The sequence below is a fragment of the Camelina sativa genome, chromosome 5 (genome assembly GCF_000633955.1).
Source record: "Camelina sativa cultivar DH55 chromosome 5, Cs, whole genome shotgun sequence".
In the NCBI taxonomy this organism is placed as follows: Eukaryota; Viridiplantae; Streptophyta; class Magnoliopsida; order Brassicales; family Brassicaceae; genus Camelina; species Camelina sativa.
Genome location: NC_025689.1, coordinates 2,020,462 through 2,041,268, shown reverse-complemented (window position 1 = coordinate 2,041,268; position 20,807 = coordinate 2,020,462). Strand labels below are relative to the sequence as shown.

Here is a 20,807-nt window from a genome sequence, read left to right as displayed (position 1 = left end):
AAGGAAAGAAAGCTACGACCTAACTTCCCCACTAACTTACTCACTCGGTTTTTAAAATTAAAACGTGGACCAGCCTGGCCGCATCGGTCTATAAAACGGAAAACGACAAAAGTTATATACATAAAGTAAGACTGTGTTTTGGAATTGTGTTACACGTATCTTTCTCCTTAGGGTATAATAAGTATATGCCAATTGCAGTAAGGAATATAATAACGGATGAGAAACTAGACATTGCCTCTCATTTAAATATACATACATGTCATTATTAGTAGATTAAACATTGACCCAGTTTCAGATGTTTTTCTTTTTTCCATCAAGAAGATGATACTAATAAGTTTTTGTTAGGACTATTTTCTTTTTGAACATAGTGCCCTCGGGTTCTGACTGATGTATAGAAGAGCCATGCATGACAGATTGACAGTGTGATGTGATGGTATTTGAGGATTTAGGAGAAGCAACTCCCATTGTTGTTCATTGTTCATCTCTGTGGAACGAGGATTAATTAACACTAATATGAGCCAAGACATCAAAGCATATATATAACGTTATAAAGAAGTATAATTGTAGTCGAAAATGAGGTCGAATTTCTCGGTTGGCTCCCAAGTGAAAAAGACTTCTTGCAAAAAGGTGAAATGTTTTGAATTAGCTAATGAAGAGAACATCAGCATCCACCAACTGATAAAATGTATAGACCACAAACCTTGGTTGATCTTTCGACTGAGGTTTTTGAAAGATCAAGTCCAACAACATGACGGTCAGGGTTTTGCCATCACAATTCACAACCACATCATAGTCATAGCCCTGGCAAATCCAAAATTTTCGGAAAATAAATATCTTACAATTAGAAAGAATCAGAGTGTGACCAAAAAAGAGAGAGTAGAAACTAACGGTGCCACATTCGGGGATTAAAGCTCTTCCATTAGGCAATGAACTAGTTTCACAAGGTCAAGTTGAACAACAATGGGAGTATCTTCTCCTAAATCCCATAATGTTTTTCCCTCTACCCATAACATCCACCTTAATTAGAAAACAACATAAACATGCAAAAACATTATTTTTTTTATTAAAATGCATTCATATCTCATTATAAAACTCTATCACCTATCAACAACATTGATTCATATATTAGCCCGTCTAGCTCAGTTGGTAGAGCGCAAGGCTCTTAACCTTGTGGTCGTGGGTTCGAGCCCCACGGTGGGCGATTGTATTTTCCTATTTTTTAACGTTTAGAAACAGAATGATGTTTTGCTGCATGAATTGTATAACCAGACTTGTATATTGTTGAATAACCAGACCTGCTTAGAATTTTCTCTAACATAGAAAATATGTTTCAAAGCAATAAAATCTAAAAAGAGTTGAACTGTCAAATATTTGGTAACGAGGTTTTTAAAATAGATGCACTGGATCAAGGATAAAGCCATCAAATGTCGCCTTCGATTGATTAAAAGATTTAAAAGGGAACTGTTGAATATTACACACATTGTGTTTACAACTAATATTTGCAGTGAAAAAAATCACAAGACATCCCCAGTTTGAAGCAGATTGGCTTCTGTAATGATCACCATTTACAAGGTGGAGTGAAATGTGGAAGATTTCTTCCATCTTCCAAGCTTCTCCATTCCCTGAAAATGATTCCAAGATAGCATTACCTTTCTGATCCTAAACTGGAAACTACAATTCACCATCGAGTTATCATCATAAGTGTTATTCAAAAAATTCATGTTAATGTTTACCTTGCGTGGTCTTATAGCAAGTTCGTTATCCACAATGGAGACTGCCTCAAACCCCAATGGAATTAGAACCTTCTCGTATCTGCACATCGAGAGACTTCAGAGTGAAGATTGGTAAAAAACAATTCACTAATGTTGCTCTTAGTAAAAGAGATTCTTACTCAGACACAGATACACTGTAAGGAGGACCTCCAGAACGTTCGTCGAGTTCGTCGATCTAAACAAAGATGCATTTTTGAAGTTTTCAGCAACTAAGGAAATATGAAACAGAGAATAGAGAATGTTATGATTTCTTACAGGAAACATCAATGTTATAAGCTCTCCACCAGGTTTCAGAAGTTTCTCCATTCTCTGTGCCCATAAAGGTCTCACGCCAGGTTCAAATGCACAGAAGAAGCTGCGAGAATGAATGGTCATAATGCAGTGATATATTAATCTAACTAAAGTCACATTTGTATGAACCAGAAACCAAACATATAGACTATATACATACGTATAATCGAAAATGAGATCGAATTTTTCAGCTGGCTCCCAAGTGAAGAAGTCTTCACTCAAGAAGGAGAAGTATTTTGCATTAGGCAGTGTGGAGAACATCTGAAATTAGAGAATAAAACAAAAATAAATGCGTTAACAAACCTACAAAGTTCTTAACAGGCATAAGAGGCAAGACTCCAACTCAAAAATCAGCTAAGTTTAACTCAAAAAATGCAGGCTACATATATGAGAACATTGATGATCATGTACATAGACTATGCACACCTTTAATGATCTCTCAACCGCAGTTTTAGATATATCCAGTCCAACAACATAACGATCAGGGGAGGCCATTGCCACCACATCATAACCCTACAAAACCATAACAAGTATTACAAGGAAGCATTTGTGTTATAAATAACGAAGCTGCCTGAGTGATTAATAAGGCAATCAGCAAGTAATGCAAGAACCGATCATACGACACGGGGCAGAACAGAACATATTCAACAGTACCACTCAACTCTCAAATGGCCACAGTTCACTAAAAGGTAGCAAAATTCAAAGAAAGGAAGTGGCTTTAAGCAGTAATATCAAGTAAAGAAGCTAAAGCAAGTGTAACAGACAAAAAAAAAGGTGTTGAAGAACATACGGTACCACAACCAGGAACTAGAGCTCTGCCATTAGGCAATGAGCCAGTCTGGACGAGATTAGCAATAACCGGAGTTGGTTTCCCCAAGTCCCATGGAGTAGCTCCTGCTTCCCAACACTTCTCCCACCCACCTTTTTAAAAACAATACAATCCGATCGATCAATTCAAAGACGAAACACACAAAAAAAAAAAAAAAAAATCGAGCTGAGAAAATAAAATCTTAGGGGGTTTGTGTTTACCAGAAGAATCCTCGCTCACAAGCCGTTGGAATATTTCAAAGGACGATTGGACTGCCATAGCTTTACCGGCGGCTTTTTCCATCGGAATCAACGAACCCAAAACGATTCAGCAACCGCAACGACTCCCAACTCTTTAATAACACAAAAGGATGATTAAGGTTTTTTAATTCTGTAACATAACTAACATGTGACTATAACACCTAATTGTTTTTTTTATTACTATAATACCCTTTCTTTTGTAATGGAAGATTCTTTAAGAAGAAAATATTAAAAAAGAAACCCAATAATCTTCTTATACATACATAGTTGACAAGTAAGCCTATAGAATCGTCGTACTGATCGGGTGGTACCAAAATTTAGACAAAAGGAATATAATTGGTTGGTTTGTGTATGTTTGATCAAGGTTTTCATAATTTACAACGAGAGGCTTATCTTCTCTGTTTTGTAACGACGACGACAAGGAGAGAGATAAAGAGAGTGGATCAATCGAGGTAGAAGAGAGTGACGATCTTGCGTAGGTTTTTAGCTTCTTGACATGTTTCCATAAGAAGCTTACTGTCATGAAACGCAAAGCAGATTACTTGTTGTACTTGTGATATGATATCCATATTACACAGCCTGCAATAAATGTTTTAAAGAAACGATTAGTTTCTTAATTCTGGACCAAAGTGGATCAATGTACTATGAATGATGATAATGACCACCAAACCTGCTAGCTTCTAACAATGGCAAATGATCATTGTGTGGCTTTTCTACCACGTTTTGTACCTGTAAATTGACATAGCAATAAACAAGAGTTTCAGAGACATAAATTGGATCCCCAACTAACGAGATTCTGACTTTCAGCAGAAGAACCAGTTTTGCTTACTTTAGACAATAGTTCCTGGCTCTCAGGAGGTTGTTTCTTCAAACTTTGGGGTAAGATTACTGTTAGAAGCTCTGGTCTCTCTGCTCTCAATGCACCTCTTATAACTGCAGCGTTAGTTCCAGATGCACCTGAAGTATATATATGATTTTTCTGCAACAAACAGAATTATCAGAGAAATGTTTTAGGAACACTTGAAATGGAAAAGATTGGATAAGATGAAGCTCAAATGTCTTTACCGTTATAACCATGGCGTAGCTAAGAATCTCAATCAGTTCTTGATGCATGAAACCCATATTTCTTGTCCCAAAGAAGCCAATTGATCTAGGCCCTTGCTGCTGTATCGCCAATAGCTCCTGTCCATTTTAAACATACATGGTTACACAGTTAGCTAAAAAGATTGATATTCCAAAACCTGCCAGTAAACATATGAGTTCCAGCATAAATAAAGCTAAAAAAGATTGATGCAAGAGTTTAATGTCCTTCAGGTAGGTTAAGTCAGAGAAACTAGTCTCACTTGTATGTAATCAACATCAGCGGTGGGTTTTAGCTCTGAAACTGCAACTGAACCAGACCCTTCAACGATAGCCTGCGCCTGAGTTGGAATCCTCAGCCCAGACTCTTCATCCGATTCAAGCACACATTTGATGTGGTCATCTTCATTACTCCCAATATCTGTGTTGTCTTGAGCTCTCGTGTGTTCAGGTAAGCACTACACACAGCATAAAAACAACAGAATCACTGAATAGTGAAAAGCCAAAAAAATCAACTGCTCTAGACTTATGGCAAGAGAGACAAACACAAACTCTGAAGCTTAAATTTCAAAGCTTCTTATACCAATCATAAAGAAACTCTGAGAAAACTTAATAAATAAACCAATATCTTTTCAGTTTTCACAAATCAAAGATGATGTTCCAACATGTTTCCAAGACCAAGAAAAACTGAACACAAGCTTTATTATATTTTCGATATAAGCATTGCTTCATCTGCAATAATACTCTTCAGAATATGCATATATCTAAGTAAAGCACAATGGTAGAGATACAATGTAGTCCTAAGAACAACACTAAGGGATTCAAAAACACACATACAACAATCATCAGTGAAGTCTTAAATAGAGTGTAATATTGAATAAGTCAGCAATGGCTATTAAAACTGGAATCTCCAACCTAATTAATACCATTGAAGACGAAAGAGATACAGAGTAAATAACACATTGAATAGTTTCAGGGCTGAATCTATTAATATGAGGGTCAAAAGATACAATCTTTAAACAAAACATCGATCATTCTTAACACAAAAAAACAACGGATTCTACAACTTTTTAGAGAAATTGATCAAACAAATTCTGACGAAGAAGCACAAATCATAGAGAGAGAGAATGGGACAATACCATGGAAACAGAGGATCTGAATCTGCGTATCCGCGCAGGGAAAAGCTGCGACTGGGAAGAACAAGAGGTCGAAGAAGAAGAAGAGGATCGGCGATTAAAGTTAGGATTTTGCGATCTGAGAGAAGAAGGAGCATGAGAAGAATCTGAAGGAGGAGGAGGAGTTGTAAGAGGCAGAAGTAGCCTCAGAGGTATACACGAACTCATCTCTCTCCTAGAGTACTACTATCTTCTCTCCACAGATATTTGAGAAACAAATGAGAAACTCCTTCAATGCTTCAATTTGTCGGGACTCTTTTTTTCCCGTCGGATGTGTATTTGGTCGGGTTGTAGAAGAAGAAGAAGAAGAAGAAGAAGATAAAACACACACATAGACACAGACAAAAGTTCATTACAAAAGAAAACAAAAAAACACAATAACTGAGGAAATAAGCCAACATTATTATTTATTTTATTTTTTAATTTGGAAGAATATTCCTTTTTTCAGAATTTAATATGAGTGGCTTACACATGACTTTTTGTTATTTATTGTGGGTTAAAAAGGTAAGAAAAAGCAATGTAACTTTTATATGTTGAAAAAAAAAATTGAGGATATCTTTTTCACGTGTGAAAGAAAGTAATCGTTTAAATGATGCTAAAGAAACAAATACAATTTTGCAATTATTCTCTAATCTTTTTTTCTGTATCTTGTTGTTTTTGTTCAACTTTTATGGGTTTTACAGAGAGAGATGAGAGATGAGAAACTTGGAAAACGAGAATTGATTTCTTAAAAGATCTCATCAGATGTCCCATCTTTTCTTGACTCGAAACATCAACACTGACGATTTGATGTCATCTTGTGGAACTTGAAGCATGAACTGCACTTTCATCTTCATTGGTGTTGTTTTCACTTTTCCAGCTTCATCCCCCACCTGCCCACCATTTCATTCATTCACCCTCAGTTCGTTTTTTACTTATGTTACCTAGCTCATACTAGACTCAAACCAAACACAAGAGACTCATGATTACAGCTCACTCATAAGCTAGCTCAAGTGTGATGGTACCATAATAGACATTGTATGCCATGCATCATCATAATCGTATGACTCGGATTGGGGATTTTAAGTGAGTAGAAAAAAGACTACGCTATTAAGAGAAGAGAGAAATGAGAAGTAAAGTTTGATGATTTACCCAGAGAGATGCCCAGCCAAGGCGTACATCAGAATCATATCCAGCTTTGAATTTGTAGTCTTTACCATATGTGCGTTTGTACACCGCACTCCACATGTTTGAATCAAAGTTGTACCAATAGCTGCATAGATATATCATACACATAAACATTTATACGGTAGCAAGTGGGATGGCTCTATTAGAAGAGAGAGAGCAAGAAGAGACACACTAACCTCAACTTATCTGAAGGGGTGAACCGACGTTTAAATGCAAACGATGCAGCGTTGGAAGGAAGAGAAATGCTCGGAATGAAGGACAATGCATCATCCTATATGAAATTAAAAAAGTAAAGTCCTAATGTCAGATCCAACAACGATGGGAAAGGAAGGTTCTAGAAGCTATTGAACAGACACACAAAAAGCAGACAAGAAATTTCGTAAAAGACAAGAACCTTATAAGCATATCTCAGCCTCAACTCTTCATCTGTGTATAGAGCGGTACAAATACCATTCATGGCTTGACGTTTGAGGATCCCATTAACAGACAAAACTCTTTTCTGCTTCTCTTCCTCCTCATCTTCTCTTTCTTGTAACGAAATTTCTCCAAGTGGGAATTTAAGAGTCGCTCTTGGCTACATAAAGAGAAAACCATTCGAAAAATTAAAGTTAGTGTTTAAAGAACAACATATTGCAAATTACTCCTAGCCAAGCAAGACAACAATTTACAGGGTAACTGATGAAGAAAATTATGGCAAATGCAAAACCAAATAGACAATGTAAGGGATGGCACTCACATAACCAATAGGAACAGGCGATGAAAGCTCCAGAGAATAGCCTGGTTCAGTCAGATTTGCCTCCATAGCAATCTCTCCTTGTTGTGCCTGCAACAACATACAGTTAAGCCATACATCAGAGAGGCAGCACTAAATTAATACATACATAGTCATGGATTGAACATAAGGCTACATACATATCCAACTGCTACTAATAGTTAGTTGCACAGCTCTCAAATGCCCACTCAGAACATGGACACAAACCAAAACCAATGGTACCATAAACCCTTATCAAAACCGTTACACAATGAAAGCACACAAATTGTTATGTTCTGTCCCATAAATGACAAATTGCCAAATATATATACATCCCCAATTTGACAATTAAGTTCAAACAAAGATTAATCCTTTTTGTCTTTATCTGTGCCTCATGAAAATAAAAATCAATCCTTTTTGTAGAAAACAGTGATAATGGGCAAGAAGAAGAAGTACCTTGACATTATGAAGAGCTCGGAGCTGAAGGCGAGGGTGAACATCGAGATTGCTCTTGATGAAGGTGTTCTTCTCTTCGATATCATAGAGAACAGAGACGTGTTTGGAAGTAAAGGAGACCTGAGGCTGTGAAATCTCGCGCTGGGAATTGTTCTGAAACGAGAGTTTGAGCTTGGCGAGGTTGTCGAAGAGCTTACAAGAGACTTTGTTTAAGAAAAGGAGACTATCGCTGTCGAATTCAGATGTAACACGGAGCTTTGGTCTGTTGGCAGTCTTGAGAAAGGACAAGGCAGAGCAAGTCGGTGGAGACGGTGGCGGTAATTCCGAGGTTCCTGATTGAGGGGTTGGTGAAAGAGAAGAAGGAGGAGGATGGTTTGGAGAAGACGGATCCGCCATTGAAATTGGATTTGGTGAGAGAATCTATCGCAAATTCGCGAACATGAGATTCGAGTTTGTTGTTGTACTTGAGAGAAGTAATAAGTTATGTTATGAAACGGACGGTTCTTGTTTTTCTTACTTATCGATGCAGTCTCTCTCACTTCACTTGTCTTTTTTTCTTTTTTTCTTTATTCTAAAATAATTAGGGATCGTTTACTTTGGCCACTATGAATTATATATGAAAGCATTTTTCTTAAACGTTAGTTAGGTAGATACTAGATAGTGCTTTTCTCCGTTTATTTAGTTACTATATTAGGATCCGGATCCGCAGTACACCACCGGGAAAAATTATTTATAATTAAAATATTTAAATTATAAGTTTATTTATAATTAAAATATTTAAATTATAAGTTGTATTTGTTGGTTAAATATATTATAATTATATAATAATTATTAAATATATTATATAATATCATAATACTCCATCCGTTTCAAAATATAAGATGTTTTAGCCAAAGCACGCATAATAAGAAATGTTTACTTTAAAAAAGTTGAACCAATCAGAAACAAGATTGCATAAAATAAATAATAAGAAAATATAAAAATAGTGTAAAAGTTGTTTCAAAAATTGAAAACATCTTATATTATGAAACAAACAAAAACCTCTAAAACATCCAATATTATGAAATGGAGGGAGTATAATTTATATTTTACATAAGATTTATTTAATAAATTTAATTAGAATTATCTATTCTCTCGTACCGACAGTGTTAACAAAATAATGAAATGATGTTTTACCACTGTAACACCGTATTAATGATATTTTTTAATTTATATAAATATCGATAAAATTCGTCCTGCTATATAATCCCGTCCCAAGATATTTTAACTCACACTATATCATCTTAATTTTTAATATTTATTGTATATCTATTATATAATATTTATCATATTTAACTATTTAAAAGTTTTAAATATTTTTCATATTTAACTTTTTAAAAATCTTTAAAATAAAGAACCGGAATAAACTTAAAAAGTTTTTAAAGTTTGAATGTCTGATAAATCAAGCTTTCTACTCATTTGTATTCGGAATCATTTTGGTCTCTTTTATAGTATGACTCTGAACCATTATCCAAATTTTTTAAACGATGTGGGATAGTGTACCCATATTTTTTTATTCAAGTAATATATGTCCGTTTTTAAAACTTTGTATTATATCATATACTGGAAAAAATCACAATTTTTATTAAGTAAATGTATTATAGAATTATTCAACAATAGTATTGTATTTTAATTATTGGATCTACAATAAAACATGTGGTTTGTAACTCCAACAATCGTTCCAATGTAGCCGCAAATACGCTATATATAACTACTTCGCTATCGTCTTAAGTGGTTGCTAAAATTTGGTCAAAAAAAACACTATGTGATCTACTGATCTTATTTTATGGTCTCACATTTGTGACTACATTAAAACTATAATATGTGTAATCACATAGAAGTCGGTGTACATATATTTATATATAGCCACTTCTCTCTATTACTCGAATTCGTAGTCGTATATTTGAAATAAAGATTAAATTGTGACTGTAATTAAACTTTGCTTATCGTGTCAATGCCCACTATTGAGATATGATTGATTTTATTGATTTAAACTGTAATTAAATTGTGACTTTTATTGATTTAAAAGATTAGAAAAGCTCAAAGTATTGTTTTGAGGCCCATTAAGATTCAATGCCCACTATATAATTAACAAGAAAGAGGATCCACCAAGTCTTCATCTATTGGCTCCAACCCCAATTCTCAACTCTCCTCCTCCAGTGGAATGGTCAAGTCTAATTGCTGTTGGCTCTAATCTTTACGCCGTTAATGCAGATACACATGATTCTCCATCTGTGTGGTACCTTGATTGTAGATTTCACCACCACACTTGGCGTGAAGCTCCAACAATGCGAATAGTTCACACCCGTACTGTATATGATGGGCATGTGTATTTACCAGGAATGTATGAAAAGCAAGATTCTTTGAACTGCGTTGAAGTTTACAACACAGAGACTCAATCTTGGAATCCCGTCCCGCCCAACAAACGGAGATTGGATTTCAAAAACATGGATGGAGTTATTTACATTAACGGTAAAGTAGAGGACACTCCTTTGTATCCTAAGGCTTTTAAGCCAAAGGATTCGACATGGGAAAGTGTAGGGTTGGATAAGCTTTCTGATCGGGTTGCTTTTTGTACGGTAGATGGGGTAGACTATACTTATGTCCCTTGTACTTGTTGTGCCTCTGCTGAAAGATTTAGTTGGAGAGCAGAAAAGACTGAGGGAGAAGGAGGAGGTTCCAGAAGATTAGAGGGTTTACAAGGGTTACCTCAGTTTGATAAGTCTGCTTCTGTTAAATTAGCAAATTATGGTGGTGATAAGCTGGTTGTTTTGTGGGACAAGTCTGTGCAGAGATTTGGGTTTAAGAAGAAGATGATTTGGTGTGCAGTGATCTCACTTGAAAAACGCAACGATCAAGAGATTTGGGGGAAAGTCGAATGGTCCGATGAGGTTCTTTTAGTGCCCAATTCTTATGAATTCCTGTGTGCTAAATCTGTTACTGTTTGATAGGTATGGATGTAATGTAATGAATATGGTTTGTATCGCTTACTTTCTTTTTTAGTATGCCCATTGACATGTTTCTGCTTATATATCGTCTGCACTCGCTTGCTATGGCAAATGATTTAAAAGCTTATTTAGTGACTTCTTTTAATCTTGTATTAAGCTATTATATAGTTATTTGAAGGTCTTTTTTTGGTCAGCTAAGATCAGTGACACAAGATAAAAATGTCATTGTTTCATCATCTAATCCTAATAGTTCTTTTTAGTGTTATTGAAGTGGGTAATTAGTGAATATAATCTTCATAAAGTTAAATGAAAATGAGAATATGAATTGCATTTAGAGTTCCAAATCCAAAACATACTTAAAGTCAGTACGAATAAGTTATTGATGAAAACATTACCCGATGTTAAAGCAAGAAACAAGGGCTTTTCTCTCTTTGGCTCTGCTTTCTAATGTAGAGATGTTGTGGGATGCGGAACACAGATCATAGATGATTCCCTTTGACGAGCAAAAAACAGAGATCATAGATGATTCCCTTTGACGCGGCTGAAGCATTTCAAGTGAGGAGTAGAGACTCCTCCATGTCAATAAAATACTGAAATTACTCTTCACTGACCACAAAATCACGCCTATTAATAGTGAGACGCATGACCTAAAACTAGAACTTTCAACGTTCATCTATTGTCAGTGACACAAGAATGACAAGATTAAAAATGTCATTATTTCATTATAAAAGCATTTAGAGAAGAAGAAAAAAAACTGAAATTGCTGTTTCATCATTACACGTACAGTACACTATACGAGGAAAATGTTGTTTGCTTTCTTTTTTTTTGTTCTAATTAAAAAGTATTTAGAAGTAGTAAGTAAGACATATATTAAGTCTGCAAAACTAAACCATTCCCCATGGGAAGTAAAGGATAAATTTCTCTCTCTTTTCTCTCTTTGCTCTCTCTCTATTTATCTCCCTTTTGAAACCCTTTCACAATTCCACACATCACCTCCTTTTCAAAAACACCTCTGTATCACTCTGCCTGAACCATGACCGGCTTTCCCCGTCCCATTGAGAACCCTCTCGTCCCATCAGGCATTCGTGGTCCAGGTGGTTGCTGCTTCCCCATCCCTGGTTGCTCCATGTTGTTCATTGGATTGTTTGAAGGTGGTGTTCCCACTTGATGATGATGATGCTGATGATGATGATTCCCTCCTCGCCCATTGTGGTTGTTGTTCTGGTTCTGGTGTGGTTGACCTCGTCCTCGTCCCTTTCCTCTACCTCTGTTACGCCCTTTTCTTTGCCCAACCGCTTTCTCATTCCCTTGATCCTCTCCCTGTTATGTGGCAAAGTTATAAGAATCATCCATGGATAACAAAGTAGAGAACCAAGAACGTATTTGAACGTATTTGGTCTACTTACTATTATTGGCTGCTCTTGCACATGTGTATCCCATTCTCCAGAACACTCTTCAGATTGTTTCTCAATCGGCTGCTGCTCCGATGTTGTAGCATCATCTTCCTCATGTTCTACTTCTGCATCATGTCCTTTTCTTCCTCGTCCTTGACCTTGTTTTGGTTCCTTTGTCTGTATGATAGAATAATAACATATAAGCCAAGTGGAACCGACATCAACTTCCTCAGATCTTAACCCACACCAATGACATCTAATTTACAGAATGTTCTGAACTACTAAGATATCTGGCCTCTGCTTATTAGATTGGGAGAGGACGGGTAAAGACACTGTGTGTTTGTCAAACTTAAAATCACATACCTGATGCTTTAGCATCAAACGGACTCTAAGACCACTCCTCCAATTTCCCGCTTCATTTAAGTCAGCAACCTGTACAGTAACATGCCTTTAGTTTACCCACATTAGCACATGAGGGTATTAACATATATAGTCTAGAAATCTAAGTAGGTGAGGCTTTACTGCTTTCTCGGCTAGCTCAACCATCTCATACTCAACAAAAGCATGGACCTACAAGAACATGTAAAAGAGACATCAATTTTGCATCCAGTTAATCCAAAACTATGAGGCAAACACAAAGCCGCATGGGTCCATCTAGTTTACCTTGTTACTGAAAAGCGTGCCATCGCTTTTGGCTGATCTTGCTGCGGGTGGAGCACCGCTTCCATTGTTTTGTGGCTGGCAGGTACGGATGTTCTTCACACTGAAGACAAACACTCATAATTTTAGAAAACCTCAACTGTATAAGTAGTAGATTCTAGGTATAATAACATCATCAAAACAGTACTGTACCTTCCAACAGTTGAAAATATCTTCATCAGATTTTGGTAGCAATGATCCTCAGGTAGATTCTCAGCAATAATTATGCGAGACTGGATATGATAATTTATTAGAAAATCAAGTATACAAATCCTTTATTCATAATTAGTTTACAGATATATAAGAACATGAGGAATGAGTTAAGTACCTGGAGCTCTTCTATAGCAGACTCAGTAATCGGGTTTATGCGTCTCACTTTCTTTCCATCTTCACTAACAACCTATTAGATGACTCAAAAAAGTTAGAACATCAAATCACGTATAAAAGTTATAAACCAACCAAAAAAAACACACACACTAACATAAAAGAACTCACAAGCTTTGCTGAGTTCTGTAGCACTGCGGCAAGCTGAGAATTACTGTTAATGACAGCTTTAATTTTCTTGAAGGATGCAACAACATGAATCGGCACTGTAATCACATGAACCCCATTTAAGTATTCGAACAAAAAGATTATTACTTTTATGCAAAACGAACTCACGAAGATGCATATGATGATTTAGCAACAGACACTCTTACTTACCATATCCTTCAGGATCCTTGCAAATGAATCTCATCAGATGATCTGTGGTCGCCAAGTTCAAGTCGCTAAAATAGTATTCAACCTGACAGTGTGATTTTTGAGCAGTCAAGATAACCAAATTTAAGATCACAAGTCTAAATCTAACTAAAATTTCGAACATTAAAGAGATCGAAGCTAAACCTGATTCACTATCTTCTGGATAGTATCTTCAGGCAAACCAGTTTTCGAATCAATAGTAACAGAAGCTCCAGTTTCAGTAGCTTGATCGGTCTTAGATTCTCTCTTACTATGATTCTCTCTCCGATCGTTCTTCTTCGGAACCAAATCCGGTTCCAGCTCACCACCGACAGCACCACCACCACCACCACGCTGCTGCTGATAATCTTGATGATTCCTCACCGGAACATACTGCTGATTCTGATGACGATTCTGATGATGATGAAAGCGATGATGATGGTTTTGAACAGGAAGCTGGATTGGAACAGGACGTAGAACCGGAGCATTGAAAGGAGGCTGGTGGTGATACATATGATGAAGCATACCGTGAGGCGGAGGAGGCGGGATAATCATCCTCGGAGGTTGTGGCAACGGAGGAGTAGGTACGAACTCAGGAGCTCCGGCGTTGAGTCTACTAGAGGATAGAGACCTCAAGAGCGATGGATCTAAGGAAGAAGAAGCTGAAGTAGTAGAAGAAGTTGAGTGGGACCGAGATAGATCATCAGATTGAGTAGTAGGAGGATGAGTAGAAGAATCTAGGGTTTGTTGATCAGCCATGGATTTGAAGGTAAGATTTAACAGTTGATAGATGAAGAATCTCCCAAAGCAAAGTTAGGGTTTTTTAAAAAAATTTCTTAAAGTGGGAAGCTTCTTCTTATAGATTTGATAGAGAGAGAGAGAGAGAGAGAGAGAGAGAGAGAGAGAGAGAGAGAGCAGATCCCTCCGGAGAAGGGGAGAGACCAAAAGAGGCAAAAGTCGCTTCTTTTCGTTTGTTTGGAGAGATGTTCTCGACTCTCAAAGGTCGTCTCCTTGTCTTGTATTTATAGAATTGTGGCTTTTTTTCCTCTTATCGACATAATTAAAAACAAAAACTTTGTCTTAAAATTACAATCTTTTTCTGTTTCTCACAATTATTTTGGTCTCATAATGTCTGAATCATTCCTCCAAATAAACAGACAGAAGAGTTTCCGCTTTCCCACAATGTTTGGATTCAATGCTTCTTTTGGACATGTTGGTCAAACCTGTTTCTGATGGCTTCCCAGAAAGCAGGAACTGCGATGTTAGCAGGGACTTCTTTGAACGATGGTAAGTAGTTCAAGTCTACTATCACGTGATCTCTTGTTCCTTCTTGGATCTGTGGAGATGAATTAAGAGAAATGTGTTAGTCTAGTCCGTGACCTGGCTATATGTATATATATATAGGGTTTTGTGATGAGGATGATATACTTACAACTACGTCAAAGCCAAAGATTGTGAGATCAAGCTTCTTTCTTAGCCAAGTAGCTGCTTCTGTAACCAGCTCTAGATCAATCTCGTTTAACGGGGTCTGGTTTGTGGAACCAACAGGTAAAGATTTTAAGCTGTGGGAGGTAAACGGGAACTACTAAAAGTTACAATCTTTTTAGCAAGTGAAGGTTTTTTGTGTCTACGGAACTGTTATGAAACTTACCTGTCAAAGAGAATAGGTTGGAGACCGTTTTCCTCGGCTGTTTTCCTCAGACTAGCAGAACTTGGGATCGATTTCTTGACCGCGTGAGAGATCTTTTCACCCAAGACGTAAAACTTGAATATCCTGGATGAATGGTCTACATACTCCTGCAAATCGATGGTTGTTGACAAGTTTTCTTTATGCTTTACATATAGATTTAGTAGTGTTGCCCTATAATTGTGTGTCCAGGTTACATTATGACTTACTTGGATAATGGCAGGCACAGGAGTGTTCAAATCCTTAAAATCCTCGACCCGGAAGACAATGGCCTGTGAAAAAAAAATGAGAATGAGTAAGTCATTTGTTTTCCTGTGAAAAGAGAAACGGGCAATTCGAGATACCAAAACGAGATGGAATCTGTGAGATATTCACCATGCTATGAGCATCAGCAACACCACAGGCAACCTGAGGTTTCACAATACATGGAAGAGAGAGTCCAGCTCTTGACAAGTTTTGAGCCAGATCCGGTTCATTATAGTTGTCAATCTGCAGATAAGAGACTCTCATATTAAGTTGCTAATGTAAAAACGAAAAGTAAAACTATAATGGAGTAATCTCTGAGGTCACACTTGCTGGGAAAGGACTCAAGAGATGCTCTGTCATATTTGAAGCATAAAGAAATTAACGAGCTACTACAAATGAGAGACTTTTAAGACCTTGAGAAAGCAGGCGCCTCTTATCTTTCGTCCTGCTGCAGAAAAGTCCTCTAATCCAAGAAGAGTATGTTGCATCTTGAGTCGGTCCAGGACAGGATATAAATTTTGAATAGGGTCGACTACAGCACAGGCATTTTGATCTTCCATATACCTGCAAGCAAAATACCTTCTATCATTATGCAAATATGTACAGAGAGCTTTTAACTATCTGTGCGCCACTTGCTGATATAACAGAGTGCTAGATAGAAAACAAAGAGTTGAGAAGCTTACTTTTTCAGTTCCTCCATGCCGGTAGAGAATGTAACTGCAACAGATGATTTTGAGTCGGCGCAGTTCAGTTGAATGGACAAGATTTCATCAGTTGCTTTGTGGAAAATGATATCAGCGTGTTCGAGTTGAGATGAAAGAGGGAACTCAAACATGAGGGGTAGAAATATCAACCCATTTGAAGTAGGGTACATGGGTAACGCACCCCTCTAAGAAAATCAGAAAATTTTAATATCGGTGAACATCATATATATAACTATATTACTTTCATGTATCAAGAACGACCTAGAGGGTCCAGCATACAGTGAGCCAAATAAGGTTTACCATAAAGATAATACTTCAGAGTCGGATTTCAAATAAGGTTCTAACCTTGGCAAAGTCCTCTACCCGAGATGGTTTCATGATGTAAGCAATTATTGCAGCACCAACACCCATTGCCTGTTTTGGGAGGTGATATCAAAAGGGTAATCAAGAAACCAGTACCGGAAAGAGTTCTAAACTAAGAAAATTTAAAAGGAAGAATATGAAGTGTAATATCAAGCATCTCAAACTACATTCTTTACACTATTTAGTTCTGGCCTAATCTGTGTAGTTCTTCAAATACATAAACGTTTTCTAGTATAAGCCAGAACGGCTGTCAAGACATACCTTTTTGTTCATGCAGCAGATAGTCATTGGTAGCTCTTCAAGGCTACCAATATGAACCATGTTAGGATCCTGACATGGACCACCTTTGACAACATCTAGAAACCCAAAAGAACCCAAAAAAAATTGAGGCCTCACCAAAGTTATCAATACAAAAATCAGAAGACATAAATGCAAGCTGAAATTTATGAATGTGTTATCTCTCATGCGACTAGAGATTATCTTGATCACTAACCGAGTATAACAACAACAAGCTGGCTGGGACTAAGTTCACGAAATATCTCTTCCTTTCTGCTTGAAGCAACATACAGAATACTATCGTCACTATGCCATGCTTTGAGAGTATCACCAAAGGTAACACTTGTCAAAGACTCCTCTAAAGCTAAGCAATCAATTGAGTATTCTGCAGCCGTTTTCCTCAATAAATCCACCTATAACATAATAGAGACAGATCAATCTCCTCACACAGATAGACAAGGCAAAGATTTCACTTGAACAAAACCCTTTGCTTAAAACATAGACTCGAGTTCATATAGTTAGTCCAAACCTTTTTTTCCGGAAGATCATTCCCATATGAAATCCCCTGCATGACAGAAAGAAACAAAAAAAAATCCAATTTTCATTACGGCAGACAACGAAACCAAAAGAACGATTGCATATAAAAAAAGTTCTCCCCAATTATGATCTAAAGTTCAATCCTTTCTCAACTAGCTCTCAATTGAAGAATCACTACAAAAATTTCCAAGAAGAAGAATTGAAGACAAATCCAGAACTTTTGCATGAAAGGGTTTACTTGCAATGCAGATGTGAATCATGTATTCGAGTGAATCAATCAATACCGTTCGGATCATGGAGTAACGAAGCAGCCTGAGAAGAGACGGGACTGAATCACGCAGTCTCGGCGACGAATCATCACTCTCGGGACCGAACAGCACAGATTCGTCAAGTAAAACCCCTTTGATCGCTCTTCTTCCCATCTCTCTCCACCACTGAGAACAAAGGAGAGAAGAAAGAAAGAATAAATCAATTACACGGTGGCCAATTTAGCCGTTAAACCCAATCAATCATCGGAAAAGTGCATCTTTAACGAAATGACAGTATTACCCTCACTATCGTTAGAGGGCAAGACATAAAGTAAAGGGTTATTTCGGTAATTGAAGAAAAAAAAAAAAAGACTATCAATATCCTTGGATTGCCACAGTATTCCTAATAATGGTAATTTCTGTCCATATATTACTAATAAAACATTGAACCATAGCCTATATATATATTTGAATTCAAACGAAACTCATATAACTATTCTTTATCTATAAATCCTTAAGACTCATAATTCATAAATTTGTTAATCGAAAGAATAATGACAACATATACTAGTTAATACTTTTATTGACAAAACCTAAGTGGGATAATTCGAACCTAAGTGGAATAATTCAAAATATCATATATCGGAAGAGATAGTATTTTATTAACTATCATTAATTATCTGTAATTTTCACCAAAATATATTAAGTAAAGTCACGCATATTAACGAAAAAAAATAACAGTTATTTGTTGACAAAATACTTTGTCAAAATTTAAACAACTACCATTAATTTCATGGACATAACTTGTACAACACCAAATTATTGACATATAAAATATATCACATTATACAGTAAAACCTCAATAAATTAATAATATTAGGACCAAGACATTTTATTAATTTATAGTGATATAAATTTATCTATAATTAATAATAATTCTTTTATAGTGTAAATTAATTAATAAATATTATTTTATAGGTATATTTTTTATTGTTTAATTTTTTTTTGTCGTCTAATTGTTTAAAATTTTAAAATTATGAATTGAGACAATTTTTGCAAAAGAAAATAAGAATTTGGATGTTGTAAATTTTATGATATTGGAATAGAACTTGAAATAATTAAAAAATATTATTGACAATAAATTACAAATATTATAGACAAATTCACTTATACACATGACATACATATTCAAATTTATGAATAAGAGTATCAATTATCGTATTTTACTAGTCTATCAAATTATCAAAATGTAAATGATGCATATTTAGAAATTCAAAAATTTTAAAAGTTTTAGCTATTTTTATGAAATGTTATAGAATATTTTATATCATCATAGTTTAAAGATACAACATAATAATTGTTTTATAGATATGAGGTTTAATAGAAACATACTTTACTATATCAGCCATATATATATATATATATATATATAAATTTACATGATTATTAAATTTATAATATTATTGAGACCATATTTTACATGGGGATTTCAAAAAAATTATTATCTTATTATCTTATCGAATCACAATGAGAGAAGGTGGGTCAACATATTCGTTTGACAACCAAAATGAGAATACTGACATCAAAGAGGGTTCTATTGTAAAGGTTTGTCTTATATTTGCATATATACACTCATGGGGGATCTAGAAACATAATTAACATGGGGCACAATATATTAACATATAAATTTCTAATTAATAAAATGTTATATGAACATATATCAAAAGACATGTAAATGAAGTAAAATTATTTAATGTGTTAATCTACAATTGGTTATAGTAATTTGTATAAAAAAGTAAAAAATGAATAATTAGACTAATATGAAAATCATTTAGAACATTAAACTACTAACTATCATTTATAATTAGACTAATAACTATCATCAATTATCTATAATTAGACTAACAACTATCATCAATTATCTATAATTAGACTAATATGAAAATTATTTATAATTAAACTAATAACTATCAACAATTATCTTTAATTTTCACCAAAATATATCAAGTAAACTAACACATAATAACATTAAAAAATAACAGTTATTTGTTGACTAAATACTTTGTCAAAATTTAAACAACCATTAATTTTATAGTTGGCCATAATTTGTACAACGCCAAATTATTAACATATAAAATATGTCACATTCATCCGGCACTTTCACCAGCCTCGGCTTTGCCCTCAAATTTAGTTGTTATTTTTTTTTGTTTTCTGAATTTTTAATTATTAATTAAAGGTAAAATATCATTTTATTCAATATAGTATATAAACTTCAAATAATTTGCTTAAAGAATTTTTGTGTAGGATTTAAGTGTTTTATTTGTATAGATTAACCCAAGAGAAAATACATATGATTAATAATATTAGTGGGCCTCAAAATAAAATGCCCAACAAAGAGCGTTTAAGCTGTGTGTTTTTTCAAAGTGAGGGGACTTATGTAATGTAAAAAACTAAAAATTGTATTTTGTGTTAATCGATTTTAACGGTCCGTCAAGTAACGTGAAAGATATGAGGACCGTCTCCGTTAGCTATATAACTCCTAAGAGCATCTCCATCTCTTATCTTGTAATAATTAAAAAATAATATGTAAAAAAGGAATATTATTTTAGTAACTAAATGTCTTTAAATTTAAGATATTGTATCTTAAATGTTTTGGCAGAGACATTTTTAACATAATGTCTTAGATTTATGGACACTCGATTACTAAAATAATGTTATTTTTTTATATATTATTATTTTTAATTATTAGAAGACAATTAGCGATGGAGATGCTGAATTATGGCGCTAAATGTTTTGGGAAGGCAGATGATGATACGTGGACTCGCCTCTCCATCGGACGGTTAGTTTTGAAAAAACGATGTCAAGCACTGGCTTCTCCCCCGGGAAAATGTCGTCCACTGTTATGTAGTAGTAGCCCTAGGCAAATAAACCGAATCCGATTAAACCGATCCAAATCGATCCGAAAAACCCGATTTTGATCGGATTCGGACACTGTGTAAAAACCGATCGGTTTCTGTCTTGATCGTTAATCGGAGTTTGAGAGATTTTGGTAATACAATTTAATAATTGTGGTCGATTTCTCTAATTGTCTTGATTGAGCTTTTTTAATTGTTTAGGAACCAACATTGCAAAATAAAAGTTTAAATAAGTACAAATAAAATGGTAAAACCCAAAATGTACTTCAAAAAT

The 20,807-nt window shown here is 35.2% G+C and overlaps 6 protein-coding genes and 1 non-coding gene across 7 annotated transcripts; 2 read left to right on the top strand and 5 right to left on the bottom strand.

Annotated features, from left to right (window-relative positions):
* Nucleotides 1,129-1,201, top strand: TRNAK-CUU. The gene has a single exon. It is a non-coding gene; the product is annotated as a tRNA-Lys (tRNA).
* On the bottom strand, nucleotides 1,415-3,275 carry LOC104784945 (probable thiol methyltransferase 2). Its single transcript, XM_010510055.2, has 8 exons — nucleotides 3,093-3,275; nucleotides 2,854-2,984; nucleotides 2,490-2,576; nucleotides 2,224-2,324; nucleotides 2,028-2,127; nucleotides 1,892-1,947; nucleotides 1,734-1,812; nucleotides 1,415-1,622 (listed from the first exon to the last, which is right to left on the bottom strand). The coding sequence occupies exons 1-8, from the start codon at nucleotides 3,172-3,174 to the stop codon at nucleotides 1,566-1,568; spliced, it is 693 nt and encodes a 230-aa protein (XP_010508357.1). The 5' UTR covers nucleotides 3,175-3,275; the 3' UTR covers nucleotides 1,415-1,565.
* LOC104784944 lies at nucleotides 3,358-5,739 on the bottom strand. The gene is made up of 6 exons (XM_010510054.1): nucleotides 5,351-5,739; nucleotides 4,475-4,669; nucleotides 4,197-4,313; nucleotides 3,961-4,110; nucleotides 3,802-3,860; nucleotides 3,358-3,710 (listed from the first exon to the last, which is right to left on the bottom strand). Exons 1-6 carry the CDS (start codon nucleotides 5,552-5,554, stop codon nucleotides 3,575-3,577), a joined length of 861 nt encoding a protein of 286 aa, XP_010508356.1. The 5' UTR covers nucleotides 5,555-5,739; the 3' UTR covers nucleotides 3,358-3,574.
* Nucleotides 5,933-8,308, bottom strand: LOC104784943 (outer envelope pore protein 37, chloroplastic-like). Its single transcript, XM_010510052.2, has 6 exons — nucleotides 7,761-8,308; nucleotides 7,290-7,376; nucleotides 6,948-7,127; nucleotides 6,730-6,824; nucleotides 6,518-6,638; nucleotides 5,933-6,258 (listed from the first exon to the last, which is right to left on the bottom strand). Exons 1-6 carry the CDS (start codon nucleotides 8,154-8,156, stop codon nucleotides 6,127-6,129), a joined length of 1,011 nt encoding a protein of 336 aa, XP_010508354.1. The 5' UTR covers nucleotides 8,157-8,308; the 3' UTR covers nucleotides 5,933-6,126.
* Nucleotides 9,940-10,828, top strand: LOC104788778 (F-box/kelch-repeat protein At5g48990-like). The gene has a single exon (XM_010514559.2). It carries the CDS (start codon nucleotides 10,088-10,090, stop codon nucleotides 10,745-10,747), a length of 660 nt encoding a protein of 219 aa, XP_010512861.1. The 5' UTR covers nucleotides 9,940-10,087; the 3' UTR covers nucleotides 10,748-10,828.
* Nucleotides 11,494-14,534, bottom strand: LOC104784942 (la-related protein 6B-like). The gene is made up of 10 exons (XM_010510051.2): nucleotides 13,723-14,534; nucleotides 13,543-13,624; nucleotides 13,336-13,430; nucleotides 13,169-13,240; nucleotides 12,994-13,073; nucleotides 12,805-12,904; nucleotides 12,664-12,711; nucleotides 12,505-12,573; nucleotides 12,154-12,318; nucleotides 11,494-12,067 (listed from the first exon to the last, which is right to left on the bottom strand). The coding sequence occupies exons 1-10, from the start codon at nucleotides 14,314-14,316 to the stop codon at nucleotides 11,765-11,767; spliced, it is 1,608 nt and encodes a 535-aa protein (XP_010508353.1). The 5' UTR covers nucleotides 14,317-14,534; the 3' UTR covers nucleotides 11,494-11,764.
* Nucleotides 14,547-17,845, bottom strand: LOC104784941 (inositol 1,3,4-trisphosphate 5/6-kinase 4-like). Its single transcript, XM_010510050.2, has 12 exons — nucleotides 17,655-17,845; nucleotides 17,363-17,398; nucleotides 17,051-17,246; nucleotides 16,819-16,913; nucleotides 16,540-16,608; nucleotides 16,174-16,379; nucleotides 15,904-16,054; nucleotides 15,620-15,733; nucleotides 15,454-15,516; nucleotides 15,209-15,354; nucleotides 14,990-15,119; nucleotides 14,547-14,893 (listed from the first exon to the last, which is right to left on the bottom strand). Exons 1-12 carry the CDS (start codon nucleotides 17,790-17,792, stop codon nucleotides 14,750-14,752), a joined length of 1,488 nt encoding a protein of 495 aa, XP_010508352.1. The 5' UTR covers nucleotides 17,793-17,845; the 3' UTR covers nucleotides 14,547-14,749.